General features: G+C 41.1%; 1 protein-coding gene across 1 annotated transcript; it reads left to right on the forward strand.

Moving 5' to 3' along the window:
- Positions 1-392: 392 nt before the first annotated feature.
- Positions 393-15526, forward strand: osbpl11 (oxysterol binding protein-like 11). Its single transcript, XM_072685631.1, has 13 exons — positions 393-750; positions 1237-1305; positions 3689-3864; positions 4172-4251; positions 4960-5148; positions 5486-5684; positions 7121-7263; positions 9546-9686; positions 10307-10757; positions 10961-11147; positions 12176-12358; positions 12983-13136; positions 13573-15526. Exons 1-13 carry the CDS (start codon positions 635-637, stop codon positions 13657-13659), a joined length of 2175 nt encoding a protein of 724 aa, XP_072541732.1. The 5' UTR covers positions 393-634; the 3' UTR covers positions 13660-15526.
- The last annotated feature ends 49 nt before the right edge of the window (positions 15527-15575 follow it).

Consider the following 15575-nt stretch of genomic DNA (forward strand, 5'->3'; position numbering starts at 1 on the left):
AAAACCAATTAATTATTTTCTAAAAAATATATATATATATTGGTAGAAGATATTGCACAGGTTTCTACACTCGTGAAACCGTTTTCATCTCTTATAAATTTATTCTTACAAGTGGGTTGCAAGCATGCCCTGCTTGACACCACTAAATGTTTTAAGGAGGGACTTTTATTTTGAAACATAAGTTAAAAGCCTGACTCTTGAGTTCTGAAGCTATTATATTATATATAAAGCTTCTTTAACATTTATTTAAAAAAATTAAATGGTGTTTACAGTTTAGTTACAGCCAGAATAAATGTTATTTCTGTTGTTTATTGATTTCTAGACACGGTCGTTGTTCCTGTGGCTGTCAGGAACCCCACAGACCCCCAAAAGTCACATGATCCAGATGGACGCTGTAAGCTCTGGCATGGAGGCAGAGAGCTGAGAGGGGGCATAAACATATTGGCCATAAGTCTCCTGGTCGTTTTCGCCTTTCCAGAGGTGTAGAATGGGGAAGACATCGGGGAGAGTGAACAGTGTGCTCTGCTGTCGACACTGTTAGTGTTGTCTGAGCTAACCAGCGCCGTAAACACCCGCTTAATCTCAGCTCGGCTCCGGGGAGGCCACCGCGGCTAAAGCTAGCAAGCTAACGACAATGCAGGTGGAAACAGCGGGAATACGAATGTCCGAGAGTGACAACAAGCTGGATGTCCACACCCAGAGCTCTACACAGGGCTCCTTCCGGACAAGCTCTAAAAGCTGGCAGTACAGGTAGCTCACTTTAAGATTTCTTGGCTTCTGTTGTAATGATGGACCGGCTAGTTAGCTAGCTAGCCAGCCAGCCAGCCAGCCGTTAGCCACCCACTCCTTTCAACAGTCAGGGGTGTTGAGTCAGACAGCTAGATAGTGCTTCCCTTAACCACAGGCATCTAAAACAAACTCTAAGGTACTGGAGTGGGTATAAGTGACATTATTTAGTAGACCAGGGTCGTAGAAGTACTGAAAGACTACTACTGTAGCTAGCCCAGTCTTAGTCGTAGAGATTTCTGTTGACATGGCAGGTTGGATCATCTTATAAGAGACTTCATACTACCAGGAGATCAGCTTGTGAGGTGTGTTGCTTTTGTGAGCTGATTAAAAGGCAGGTAAGCAGGTAGCCTACAGGTATTGCAGGTACTCTGGATAATGAGTCTCTCTCCCCATCCCCCCCTTTCTCTCCCTCCTCTCTCCCTCCTCTCTCTTGTCTACTATTTGCAGTGATCACATGGAGAATGTGGATGGGTATTTGATGAAGTACACAAATCTGGTTACTGGATGGCAGTATCGGTGAGTACTGGCGATTAATCCTCTCCAGATCAATAAGCACCGTTTTGTGTTGTGCTGTGAAGTTGCACGGATGTTGAGATGTTGAACAGGGATCTTGTGAGCTAGTTTGGAGAACTAAGCTTGGTTCCAGATTTCACCTGCATGCCCCCATCGGCCAGCACAGCGTGGATGTGTTCAATTCAGTCGTCAGCAGCAGCAGCAGCAGCTCGCCTGAGTTACCATCATTTAGCACAGATTCACCGAACCAGGTGTTGGATGATGGCTATAAATAATACTAGACTCTCATATGGAGAGCTGTTTATTGAACACAGTGACGTAAAACCACGACTTATTTATGAATGTTATCTGTATTTATTCTAATATTAGGGTTTAACTGAGCAAACAAGCACTTACTGCGCAAATAATGAGCTTTAATAAATTCTAAATAAATCACAGGTGTCTAAAACCTTTGCACAGTAATGTGTGTGTATATATCCAAAAGTGTCCCATTAGTAAACTATTTTAAGATCGCAGCCTGTAGCCTATAATATATGTATAGAAGAATTCCTAATAGAATCAAAAGCTCTGGAGACTCGCTAGTCAAGCCCACGCCCTTGAAGATTGGTCACCCTTGATTTCGGCTCTCGTGACCAGTTGTACCAAATGTGTCTGGCAAGAGACAGTGCAAAATATAGAGTGATAATAGAATTTATTTATTACCCACTATTTGTTAATTTCATTTATTTATGACCCCCATCTCTTCATCACTGAGCTTATTAGTGGTGGTTATTTCAACACTGCATATCACAAATATGTATTTAGTAGGCAGAGTTTCACACAGTATACTTGATAAGCTGCGACCTTAGTATATCAGAGGTTTGTTTCGGGCTCATTGTGAGTGTGTATTTCAGTCACATAAATGCAGCTTTTTAAGGACTCTGTCTGTGTATCTACATTCATGTTCTATGTTGGGATGTATCAATAACATGCAAATGCACAGTATTGTAAATGCAAAAACGTGGCTGTGCGTCTTATGAAGAAAGATGTTCTCTCAGTGTTGGACAGAGATGAAGTACATATACTTCTCATTGACTTTCTCACTTTGTAGTTTATTAAAGTATTTCCAGTTTTTAGATGTTTGCTTTCATCACAACATTTTCAACACAATTTCATTATTTTCTTTTTTCTATTTAAACAATTTCATAGAAAAAACACTTTCCATGTTTGTAAAAGAGATCTGTGAATGTGAACCTCTACATCAAGTGAAAGTTTTTTAGACCATTAAAATGTGCTTTACACTCACATCTCTTTTACAAACATGGTTATTTTTGGAACTGAGAGTGGTTTTCTATGGGATCACTCAAGAACCATTTAAAGGACATTTATTTTTAAGAGTATACTTTCTGCAGCACTGGTCGAAACTCAAGGACTATATAACGCATTTAAAAAAAGAAGCAAACAAATCATACCACACAATTCACCAAACCCCATCCCTAAACTAAAGATCATGTAATCCTAGCTGTTCAGCTTTGTTAAAATATTATACATGTACCTTTAGATTTTCCCAATATTATTTTATCAAATGTATTTCATTTATTTCATGCAACCGCAGACATGAACACATTCATAACAGAAATTCGACATAATTTAAACATTATTATAGAGGTCAGTTTTTGTTAAAGAAGTACTTTGTTGAAGTATAATTAGAAGATGTTTACTACAGTAATACACAGAATATTTTTGCATTTATTTAGAGTGTATATGGACTTTGTCCACCCTCAAGTTTTAATCGTGATTTCTAATGCAGCTGCATTGTTAGAACACCAAATATTTCAGTCATCCACCAACTAACTCCACGTGTTACATAGTGTTCCAGAAGTAATTACGATAAATGACCCTAAATGTCTTTTAAAGCCCATTTTATGCCACTGATATTTTATTATTATCATTATTATTATTATTATATATCATAATAATACAATTATTTCCTTTTAAAGGGCAATGAACTTTTGGTTAATAATAATTAATAACAAAAAACATGTGGGCTAAAATATTGGTGTTGGTCAATTCTTAAAAAAACCTGGTGGGCAATATTGATGTTAGCCAAAACATGGCCACATTTGTACCTCCTCCCAGTCTCATTAATAGACCAAATACAGTCATTATTTTTATTTAGTCATAGTCAGTTTTTGTTTAAAATATTGTGAGAATATTGAATCATGATTTTTTTTGGTCATTATTGTTAATCACCTTGATATAACTTTTTTTAATGTGCAGCTGATATAATAAATATTAATAATAATAAATATTTTTTTCCACTGTATAATATACCATTTGAAATTGTAGTGAAGTGTAGTGCATCACTGTTGTTGAGCACTAACTGGGCTCTCTTGACTGTCTGTAGATTCTTTGTGCTCAACAATGAGGCTGGGCTGCTGGAGTATTTTGTGAACGAACAGTCTCGGCTCCAGAAGCCCAGGGGCACTCTGCCTTTAGCAGGTGCAGTGATCTCCCCCAGCGATGAGGACTCGCACACCTTCACTGTCAATGCCATCAGTGGGGAGCAGTACAAGCTCAGAGGTTCTTCTCTCATTCTGTCAATATTCTCTTTTTTTCTTTCTACCCTTGTAGCACAAATGATGACTGTGTTCTTGTGTAATCAGCAGGTTTAGTGCAATTCATAAGTGCAATCTTCGTAAACATGTCAAACAGTAACTTTCAAGACACTTATAAATAGAAACTGTTGCTGGCAAGATGTCAAATGAATTGAAGTCATAGAGCATTTTATAAAGGTCATCTGTGTAGTGTGTGTGTGTGTGTGTGTGTGTGTGTGTGTGTGTGTGTATGTGTATGTATAACAAGCTTTTTTTGTGGATGTCTGTCTCAGCTACCGATGCTAAAGAGAGACAGCACTGGGTGAGCAGACTGCAGATATGCACACAGCATCATACAGAAGCTATGGGCAAGGTGAGAGCCTAAACTCTACTCTCTCAATATCTTCTATAGTTGTATACAAAAGCTTGGACATCCCTGATCAAGTGAATAAGTCCTTTACAGGACAGACATTCTACAAAGTCATTGAGCCATTAAAGTGTGTTCTGTGTAGAGGACATACTTACACCGATCACAACATTACTACCACCTGCCTAATTTTGAGTAGGTCCCCCTTGTGCCACCACAACAGATATGACCGTTTGAAACATGGACTTAATGGACATGGGAAAAAACCTCTCAAAGCATGCTGTGGTACATGAACCAAAGACATTAGCAGCAGATATTTTAATTTCTGTAAGTTGTGAGGTGGGGCCATGGATTGCATTAATGAGCCATAGGTGTCTATGACCCTGTTGTCGGTTTACCTTTCTTGAACCACTTTTGTTGAAACACTGCATAGCAGAAAAAACCCACAGGACCTGCCTGATGTTTTGGAGGTGTTCTGACCCAGTTGTATAACCATCACAATATGTCCCTTTTCAAAGTCACTCAGATCCTTATGCTTGCCCATTTTCTGCTTTATGCAGGTGAAGATAATGGCTGTTTCTCACTTTAATGTTATGGTTGATCATCACACACATCATTTGACCAGGGCTGTTTAAAATTGTGCATGTGACTGCTGTTAATAAGATGATATGATCGTATAATAACAGCTTGAAATGTTTTACTTTTCTCCTGAAGACAAACCCACCGCTAAAGACTCGCAGTCTGTCCACAACGTCTCAGGGCAGCGCCAGTTCTCCTGGATCCCAGCGCAGGATCAGCCATAATGCCGGTTCCCTGCTGGGCTTGTCCCAGTTCCATCGTGGCTCCTCGCCCTACTCCAGTAAGCGCTCCCTGCTGCCTGACCACCTGGTGGAGGCCCGTGAGGTAAGGCCATATTTGTCTTTCTGACTCTTGCAAAGTATTCTAACTCACTTTCCCTTTACGATACTCATCTTTTCAATAAACAACATACATACATACATTTTCTGTTTCTGGTTAGTAATTAGTATAAATGCATGCACAAGATATGCTCAGTAAAGGTACCAGTGACTACATTCATTGTGATAGCGACATCATTATCATGTCACCATCCCTACTGATAAGAGGCGCTGTGGTCCTGATGCTTCGCTTGATCCAACAAAGACCACATTGAATGTATGAGGATTGTTGGGGTGATTGATGAGACCCGAATAAGCTTTTCATGTTGTCCTTTGATGAACAGATGATGAGCCAGGCGCAGGGCCAGCACAGAGACCTGGTGCAGTGCATTGAGGGCCTGCCGACCAGCCAGGGTCCATCCCCGCTGGACCAGGACCTCTTGCTACTCAAGGCGACGTCACTGGCCACCATGACCTGCCTCAGCGACTGCCTCCACATTCTACAGCTTCAGCAAGTGGCACGTCAGAAAGTTCCTCTTGGAGGTAAGGAGCACCTGAAGCCACCCTTATTTTTATTATTTTTTTTTTAATCCTTCCCAGTGCTGATCTAGAATCAGCTTCCTGTGTCCATTTTAGCATTTTCATCTGCATATGAACAACAAAAGCAGATGCCAGATGATCACTCATATGCTGCATTTAGATTCAGTGATGTTGAAGTGGTGTTCGGTGCTTCATAGCATGTAGCATTGCCTCTTATATCTCATTTTGGAGCATTTCTATTGGTCTATTCATCATGAAATATAGAAAAGAACAATTGCCAGATTTAAATGAAGTGACAAACAGCAAAAATGGAGACAGAACTTTTTGCTGTTTGTTACCATATTTAAATCTATTCAAGAAAACTCTACTAGAGTGTAGGAGGCAAATACCATTACGTGATCAATAATGCAGTGTAAGGCATCTTGGTCAAAATCCACTAAAGTTATGGAACACCTTAAATCACATACAGTCTGTGACTCATTACACTGTATGTTTAGTCAAGGCGTTTAAGATAACGTCCCAACATCTTGCGTAACGCCTGACAGCCTCCCTACACAGGTCTGAGCTTCAGTGTTTTGAAATGACATGACATAACAAACGAACATCACTTCCATTCATTTTTGCTGTACGTATCTCGGATGTCTGTGGTAGCAAATCAGTTAATCCAAGGTCATGTTCTTGTCTGTAGAATTTATGACCTGGGGCCCTGGCCAGGGAGTGGAATATAGTTTCATAATGAATGAGCAATTGTATCTCCCTCTGATAGGCCAGCCCAGGTAACCAGAGCTTTGAGGGCGTCACCCATGCGAGCTGCCTGTCGGCTTCCTCAAATTGTACTCCTGCGCCACTGTCAAGAAACCCTGTTACTAATGTATAAACGGATCTTCTGTCTGAGCAGACAGTTTTCCCTTAACTGGTGCAAGTGGGCAGTTTATTTGTTTTAAATTCATCGCAGCTAGTGTCTGGTGGATGTGTGGCTAGTTACAAGTGCTCATTGTGGACAAGATGACCGTTGGTAGTCCTCTAACTGTGCACAGCTTCATACTTTTGAATTTGATCCAGTTACCAAGCATACATATTTTATGGCGCTCAGCAAGGAAAGGAACATACGAACCCAGCCACCAGTCAGTGGGGTGTATCAGTATTTTAGTTGCTGTGTGGTCCCAGTAAGATTAAGAGGTCAGGATTTCCCCACAAGCTTTAACCGGCTACCATGAAGCTGAAAAGACGAGAGTAGTCTCCCCACCAAAGCAGCGGTTCAGTACTGGTCAGTGCTTTGTGCAGATGCTGATCGCAGGGTTCAGGTTGCGAATGTGAATTGCGAGACGATTGGACACCTGGAGTTCTAGTTGTGACAGAGGCTGCCGTTGACCTGTGGCTGCTGTGTGTAGAGTCCGGTGACATGAGCACTTCTGAACAAGGCTCCGTTTGCCCTGCAGGGCCGACCATCGAGTGGCTGGAGCCCAAACTGCCCGACATCCTGAAGAATGGTGGCACTCTGGCTAGCATCACCAAAGACGACAGCAAAACGCAGGGAACGGTTCTAGAGCCCATCGAAATGGACTCCTGTGACATTGCTGGGGTAAGACAGCCTTGACACTCTACATTGTCCCACACAGTCTATACGGTTGTTCATCAAAACGTTGGAAATCTACAGCAAATATTGTTATGAAGGTGCACTTTGTGGGTTACAAACAAGGGTGTAATCCACTGCTACATTATCCCAGTTCCTCTTCGTACAGTTGCTGTGTGAATGTTTGTCTTGAGGGCTGGGAACTCTCATTAGCACTTGTCAGAAAGATGAAACTGACTTGAGACATGTTAAGCGGTTAAGCAGTCTATGGACTCACCTGTTACTGGAAGAGAAATACAATAGAAGCAGGCACCGCTCCAGCCTCTTCTTTGAACTGGCTTCTGTCTGCCAGGGCTGAAAGGTGATAGCAGATCAATTCCTTCCATATAGCAAGGTCTTTTTTTTTCCCCTTCCCTCATTTACTGTGTGATCAATAGTTGCAAAAGTTGTACTTGGAGACACACATAATGAGCTTATTGCTGCCTTAATAACCCAATGTGTTCATAACCTAAATTAATTTTCTACTGGCTTCTTGGCCTAATTGTAAATATTCTCTTACTAAGTTAAAAGTGAGCTATATTTATTAGAGGTGGACAAAGTGATTGTAGATTATCATGATTGATATTGTCAAAATATGCTTAGCAGGACAGACAATATGAGTACAGTGTCAGTACTGCTAGTATTATAATTACATGTATATAACCATTAGCCTGTAAACAACGACTACCCACAGAATCTACCCAGTAACAAGTAGATGATTGGATATTTGCTTATAATATACCTTTTTTAATAAATGATGAATTGATTGATTGTCTTTTTTACAAATGTTAAATTAAAGGACAAATGTTACACGTGCATATATCTTGTTGCTGTTATACAAAAACCTCCAAAAAATTTTCAGAAGAAAAAACCTTCAGTGCAAGACTTTTTTGTATTTCTATTTTTCTATTGGTCTGTTTATCATAAAATTGTGACACAATAAAAAGGATTCCAATTATGTTAAAAAGTGAAAAACAGAATATATTTTTTGCTGTTTTTTGACAGCGATCTAGATCATTGCTATTTTTTTAAATATTACATTTGTTGTTGTTGTTGTTTTATGAGTGTATTTTAGGCATTTTAAATAAAAACACTCATGTTACGTTCTAACAAACCTAATATAGATAGATTTCTCAACCCTGAATGTGCGTGGAGTATATGATGGCAGTACATGCATGAAACAACTGCCACTGACGTAAAGGTACAGATAGACCTTGTCTACCTAAGATAATCTGTCAAGGTAAGGGATACCAGTGAAACTGAGTCAGAAATTGAGGCCTGGATGTTTGGAGTCCGGACTAGGGTGTGTGCGAGAGCTGTATTTGGAACGTTGCCCTTTGCTTCTGTGCTACAGGAAACCGAGTCAATATACTGGTCTTAAGTGGGAGTTGCTCACTGCTGCAGCCATATCCTGCAGAATGTCTCACATTTGTTGCTAGGAACTGTAGCTGGACCCTGGCAATGAGCTGAACAGCTCAGTTACCATTAATGTACTCCTTGCTCTCTTTCTGCTGCTTATGATGCTAAAACTGAGCTTGCAGCTAGACAGTAAAGCCAATGAATAGATACTAAGAGTCTGAAAATCTACAGGTTTTGATGACATAGAAGAGAAGGTAAAGGAGATATATCAGTGTTAGACAATCACTGTGCGGTCAGTGCAAAATGTGGCCGCTTGGGTCAAAAGGTAATCTACATACTTTGATCATAACTTTGTAATTTTAAGAAAATATGTATAGATAAAAGACAGCAAAGCGGCACATGTAGGCTAAAATGCAGTTAGGTGCTTTTGGTCAGCAATTCAGTCTTTCTACCAGGTTTGCTGGCGAATATAACCCCAGTAAGTTTCTATAGTATACTGGGGAAAGAAAGAAAGAATAGGACATGTGGACTTTTCTGTGTACTTGAAGATTTTTCCAAGTTTGTTGCCACTAGCCTGAAAATGTAGAGTGAAATGATGATGAGATGAGAAACTGAGGGCTTAAGATAACTGGAGAACTATGAATTGGGTGGAGAAACATAAAATAAGTGTATCCTTAGGAAGGATAGCCTTCCTATGTGTACAACATTTGGTTTTATCTTGTCATTTGTAAAAGAGAGAAGGCATTAAAGTTTGAAATAAAAGAAATAGGATTAAAAATCTGTTTTAGAATCAGTGTGAGAAAATAGTAATAATATTTTACAAGAAGAAACAATCAACTTAATAAGCTTACGGATGGTAAACAGAATCTGTTTGTCTTGAATAATAAATCTAGGAGCAGGAGGATATTGATGCAGAAGAGGAGCAGGAAGACTCCTGTCTAGCTGAGGAGGAAGACTTGGGAGCAGTAGAGGAAGAACGCAGTGTCATCCTGCACCTCCTCTCTCAACTCAAACTGGGCATGGACCTCACAAGGGTAAGTATACTGACCTAGCAATCTGCCCCACACACACACATTCCGTCAACTGAGATTTTTAACTAAATTAAGACATTTTGCTTCCCATGAGAAGTTCAGTTAGATGTTAAGTGTGGAGATTAATGACATACACAGAAATGCAAACATTTTAGGCACTAGTAACACTAACGTTAGTGCCTAACACTAATATTAGAATAAGTACAACTATAATTCACACAAAAAGTAATTATTTTACAACACTGTTCATTAAACATCTCCCAACACTTTCCTCATGGGAGTCTAGTATTATTTATAGTTATTATCCAACACCTCAATTAGTGAATCAGTGCTTAGTACCAGGTGAGGAGGTAACAAATCCATTCGTTTTAAAAATGAGAAATTCTTGTTACTCTTTAGTGTTTTTATGTTTACCTGCATCTGTTCCAATGTGATCTGGTGTTTTTTTTTTTTTATATAAGCAGCCTAGAAGATTCCTACATAGTACTACATAAATGCCATAAATAGCAGTCCTTTAAGTACTTTCAACACATTTCCACTGACTGTTGTAGTCTGCATGCTGGTTTCTTAAGATTTCAGAGAATTGCAATTTGGTAAAGCTTCACACACTTGCTCTCTTGTAGGTGGTCCTTCCTACCTTTATCTTGGAGAAGCGCTCTCTTTTGGAGATGTATGCAGACTTTATGTCCCACCCGGACCTTTTTGTGGCCATCACGGATGGAGCCAGTCCAATGGAGCGCATGGTACGCTTTGTGGAATATTACCTCACTTCCTTTCACGAGGGCCGCAAGGGCGCCATCGCCAAGAAGCCCTACAACCCAATTATTGGTGAGACTTTCCACTGCTCCTGGAGAGTGCCAAAGACGGCAGCATCTCAGGGAGGCGTTCAGAAAGAGGGCTCCAATCCATCAGACTGCTACCACTTGCGCTTTGTGGCTGAGCAGGTGTCCCACCATCCACCTGTATCAGGGTTCTATGCCGAATGCCAGGAGAGGCAAGTGTGTGTAAACACACATGTGTGGACCAAGAGCAAGTTCATGGGGATGTCCATTGGCGTTTCCATGATTGGAGAAGGTAAGACCTTTTTGTTTATTGTACATGCTCTTATTTTAAGTTTAAGCACCATTTCATGTTTTACCATCATGTTCAGGCCATACTCAATTTTCAAATCTTCAAATCTTCAGCTCAGAGCTTCACAGATCTTCCACATGGTCAGTGTTATGTGGTTTCCTTAAATATTTTTGTGTAGTTGTTCTGATCTTCTCTGTATTTCTTAGGTAATCTGCACCTGTTGGAGCATGGGGAGGAGTATACGTTCACTCTGCCGTCGGCTTATGCCCGCTCCATCTTGACCGTACCTTGGGTGGAGTTGGGAGGAAAGGTTAACGTGAACTGCGCCAAGTCGGGCTACAGTGCAGCCATCACCTTCCAGACCAAGCCTTTCTATGGAGGCAAGCTGCACAAGTCAGTAACACAAGATCAGCTTACCTGTTAAATGACTCTGCTGTGTGCATCACTGTGTACTCTGCAAGCTAACATTGAGTGCAATGAGTTCATTGGAATGAAATGTTTATCACTTTTAACCGGATGTTGCTTAATGCCTCTGAGTGTACATTACTTCTCATTTTAAGCAGGCAGTATGTTGTAGTCTGCAGAAGACACTCAGAACATCTGAATATTTTGCATGCATATGGATTCAATGAGGTTTAATATATAGCTTTAGTTTTGGGCCACACTCATTTATACACTACATGTCCAAACATTTGTAGACACCAACTCCCCCTCTTTTCTTCCAAAATCAAATGTAGTGATTGACAGTTTGTTCCTGCTTTGCTGGAAAGTCAAAAGCCATAAGAGCATTTAGTGAAGTCAGGTACTGATGTTGGATGCTCAGTTCTGAATGAAGTTGCTGCACTCTACAGGCCAATGCTTTATAACCTCAACAGCTTGTAGTTTTATAAGGAGCTTTATAACCCTCTAGTGGATGTGTAGCTGCTCCACCGCATCCTGTACTGTCTGCAGGATGTTTTTTAGAGGATGCACCTTAAAGTAACTTAATTCACTTATGGGAAAGGGTGTTGAAATTCTTTTGGACATTCAGTGCATGAGTCACATGTTCTGGTAATACGTGATTTCCAAGATATTTCTTGCAATACATTGCTCATAAAGATTACTCATCATAACTAGGTATTTCTCAATGAATCATGGGCTTGTATGAACTGATGCTTGATGGAGGCTAAAGCATACCTCCAATTGTGTGTTTTGCTCATTTGTGCCTGACTAACCTAATCGCATGCGTACAAAACCTAAATGCTCACCTGTGTTGTTTTCTCTCTCTCTCTCACACACACACACACACACACACACACACACACACACACACACACACACACACACACACATTGTCTTTGTGTTTTTGTGAGCGGCACGTGTCTTCGTTGTGAAAGCTGAGAATGGTGGTTGTAACCAGAGCCTGCGTTTTTGTTATGCAGAGTGAACGCAGAGGTGAAGCACAACCCCACCAACTCAGTGGTGTGTCGCGTGCAGGGGGAGTGGAACGGTGTGCTCGAGTTTAGCTACAGCAACGGAGAGTCACGCGTCATTGACGTCACCAAGCTACCCGTCACCAGGAAACGAGTTCGGCCCAATGATCAGCAAGGACCTTATGAGTCCAGGTGAGAATACTGGCAGCTTGTGTATTTTTGTTGTTTCCATTATCTTCCCTTTATGCGATGGATCGGTAACGAGGGCCGCAGTCCAGCACAGACCTTCTAAAACTAGCAGTTAACAAGCTTATGAAGCTCAAGAGAACGCAGTTCCACTGCTCCACAACCACATCTTGTGGAACTTCATAACCGTCTGGCTGATGTGCGATATAGAGTATCGCGTGTGACTCCTCCTGAGCGCCCTACTTTTGTTTATGGCAGTAGAGTAGAGTAGAGTTTAATTCACTTTTGCTCCCTTGCTGTAAATACAAATCGCGCCCTCATGGACTCGCTTTTGTTGATAAGCTGAGAGATAGGAAACTGTCATCTAAATCGAAAGAAGTTTGTGGACTGACATGGTAGAGTAACATTACAGGATATTGCACAAATATGATTTGGGTGACACAGCGTTATGTAGTAGCATCACAGTCAAAATGATTTTGAACATCATGGTGTAATTGCTACTTAATGTTGCTTTAAGATTCTAAAATTACTAATGAAACTTCCTGTATGAAAATCTCCTATGATTACATCTCTAGTAGTTATGCTGTGACTGAAGCCCGCACCTATACGACTGAACTGTTTTTCCTGCAGGCGGCTATGGCAGCATGTGACGGAGTCCCTGCAGCAGAGAGACATGGAAAAGGCCACGGAGCACAAACGCTTCCTGGAGGAGAGACAGAGGAAAGAGGAGAGACATCGCACCGAGACCGAGACGCCCTGGAGGACCAAATACTTTGAAAGAAAAGTAATCACCTTCATCAACACGCAGAGAAATCTGTTGGTTATACCTGCCCAGACTTCGTACACCAAAAAGAAGTTTGTTGTGTTGTTTGGTGTGTGGGTGGTGTACTGACTTGGATCATGTGAATCACAAAGATTGCGTGCTTGTTCCCATAAAAGCTCCACACACACACACACACCACACACACACACACACACACACACACCACACACAAAAACTAAATTACATGCAATTTGATCGGTGTTATTTTGCTCATTTTATAAATAGCTCTGCTGTGGTGACTGTGTGCTGTCCTGAGGTGATTTTGCAGTCTGCTATGAAGAATGTAGGACTAGCCTGTTGTATCTTGAAGATATATTTGTTTATGTACTTGCTGTGCAAACAAAATTTGTAATTATTTTATTCTAAGCGTGTATGTTTTTCCCACTTTCTCCTCTAGGGTGAAGGCTGGATGTATCATAAACCGCTGTGGAAAACGGTTTCGGGCCGCAGCTCCTCTCCTGCAGCCCCTCAACCCAACCCTTGACCACACACCTGCTGTAGTCTGGCCCCAGGCGGCTGTACTGCCCCAACACTGTCCCTGGGTCGGTGCTCCCTTTCTCACAAATGAAGACGCATACAAACACACACACACACACACACACACACACACACACACACACACACACAGACTCTCTTCCTATATGATTTCTTAACAGTAATTGCTGTAATGGGTGTAACGCTCTGCGGAGAGAAGTGGGCTGTTGGTTTTACACCAAGAAGAATCTGATGTTGATACTTTTTGTATGACCTCACAGTGAATTCTTTAGATCCATAAGGGGTCCCAGCATGCACGGAGGTCTTTTGTTGATGTTGCCTTAATAGGAGTTAGAAGAACATGACAACGACGACGAAGATGATGATGATGATGATGATGATGAAGATGATGTAATTGGAGAAAGGATTGTAATTGAGAATGCTTTATCAACTTCTCTTGATCTTATAATGGAATGCTGTTATCTGACCTTTGTGACGGTCAAACATTTTCCCATACTTGTAAAATCTTCTTTGGTGTATTATGATTTTGGTATCAGCAGTAGCTCTGGGGGAGATCTGTGATGAAATTGGGAGTTTTCGAGGTGCGCATTTAGCTGTGTGGCTAACTGATGATTGGTGGCCCAGAGCCATGATGATGAAGAACAGTTTGCAGGTTTGGCTCTTGTTTTGTGCTACTGTGAGTTAGCTGAGTGTTATAGGGGTTGTTGAGGATGTTTGTTTTGATAAGGCTTCTTTCTCTTTCTCTCTCTCTCTCTCTTTCTTTCTTTCTCTCTCTCTCATCTAATTGCTCAGGTAGAGTCTTGCTCTATTTATTTGCCTGATGTTCTGCAAGCATGTAACATAATGGCTCCAGTACTGGACTTTGAAACAGTGCTTCAGTATAGCACTTCAGTAACCTAGAACATTGGTTCCACTCTCCATTGTCCTTCTTTATTGGTATATGTTTGCACTCCCTGCGAATATGTGGAACATCACCAGACAGTATTATTATTAATCGAAATTGACGAACTCGAGACATTCCGCAGAACTGTGATCTGAGACGTGAAATCAGTAAATGCAGTAAATGCTTTCAGACTCTTTCCTCTGGTGGGCTTCTACCTTTGGACTGAAACTGCTCAGTCTGAAAGGTAGTCGGAGTATGTTGACCACATGTAGCTCGGATAGAACCTGAACATATGCTTTACTACTGTTGTACGCTAAATTTGAAGAAACAGTTTTTGAGCCATAAAAATAACAGCAAGATATAAAAAAAAAAAAAGTAAAGAAACTGAAAGTCTGACGGTTGACTGCTGGTTGTAACTCTTCTTAAGCCAGTAATAGACAGCAGTTTAAGTGAGAACGTGCTGGACAGAGCACAGGTTAAAACGCCTCTCATATGAAATCACTACTTCAGCCCTGGTTGGTCTTGCTGAGAAACTTGTGGTGCCTTATTTGTGTTGGTCTTCCTCTGGTCTACGCCCGAACACATTCTTCACCTTCTTCTTGAATTGCATTATGAGTGAAACCACAAACCTGTGTACATATCTGCTCCCCGGCTTCCTGACAAGGACACACCAGGATGTCTGCTATCTGCTCTCCAGTCTGTGTGTGTTTATTCATCCACTTAGCTTTCCACCCGGAGGGCTCATTTTCAGAACACAGGCTAGCCAGCTAATGGGCTAACTGGCGTTTTCAGTTGAGAACCTGCATTTGATATGCTACAGAACATCTACAAAAACAAGGCTTGATCTGTGCTCGGAAAACGGACCCAAAGTGTATATCTTGCTGAGCTGTAAACTGCACTGATGTTTTAATTACACTCCCAGTAGCCTGAGAAAAGTCCTGATGAATGAACTAATAAAATTGCTAATATATTAGCAGAGAGCTTTTGGTTTCTTTTTGCCTGCTTGAATGGTAAGCAGGGTC

Source organism: Salminus brasiliensis, chromosome 8, assembly GCF_030463535.1.
Source record: "Salminus brasiliensis chromosome 8, fSalBra1.hap2, whole genome shotgun sequence".
In the NCBI taxonomy this organism is placed as follows: domain Eukaryota; kingdom Metazoa; phylum Chordata; class Actinopteri; order Characiformes; family Bryconidae; genus Salminus; species Salminus brasiliensis.

Bases quoted from the DNA above. Each gene is read 5' to 3' on its own strand.
- osbpl11 (XM_072685631.1), top strand. From the start codon at position 635: ATGCAGGTGGAAACAGCGGGAATACGAATGTCCGAGAGTGACAACAAG. The intron at 751-1,236 runs GTAGCTCACTTT...TACTATTTGCAG, and splicing joins TCTAAAAGCTGGCAGTACAG to TGATCACATGGAGAATGTGG. The intron at 13,137-13,572 runs GTAATCACCTTC...TTTCTCCTCTAG, and splicing joins CCAAATACTTTGAAAGAAAA to GGTGAAGGCTGGATGTATCA.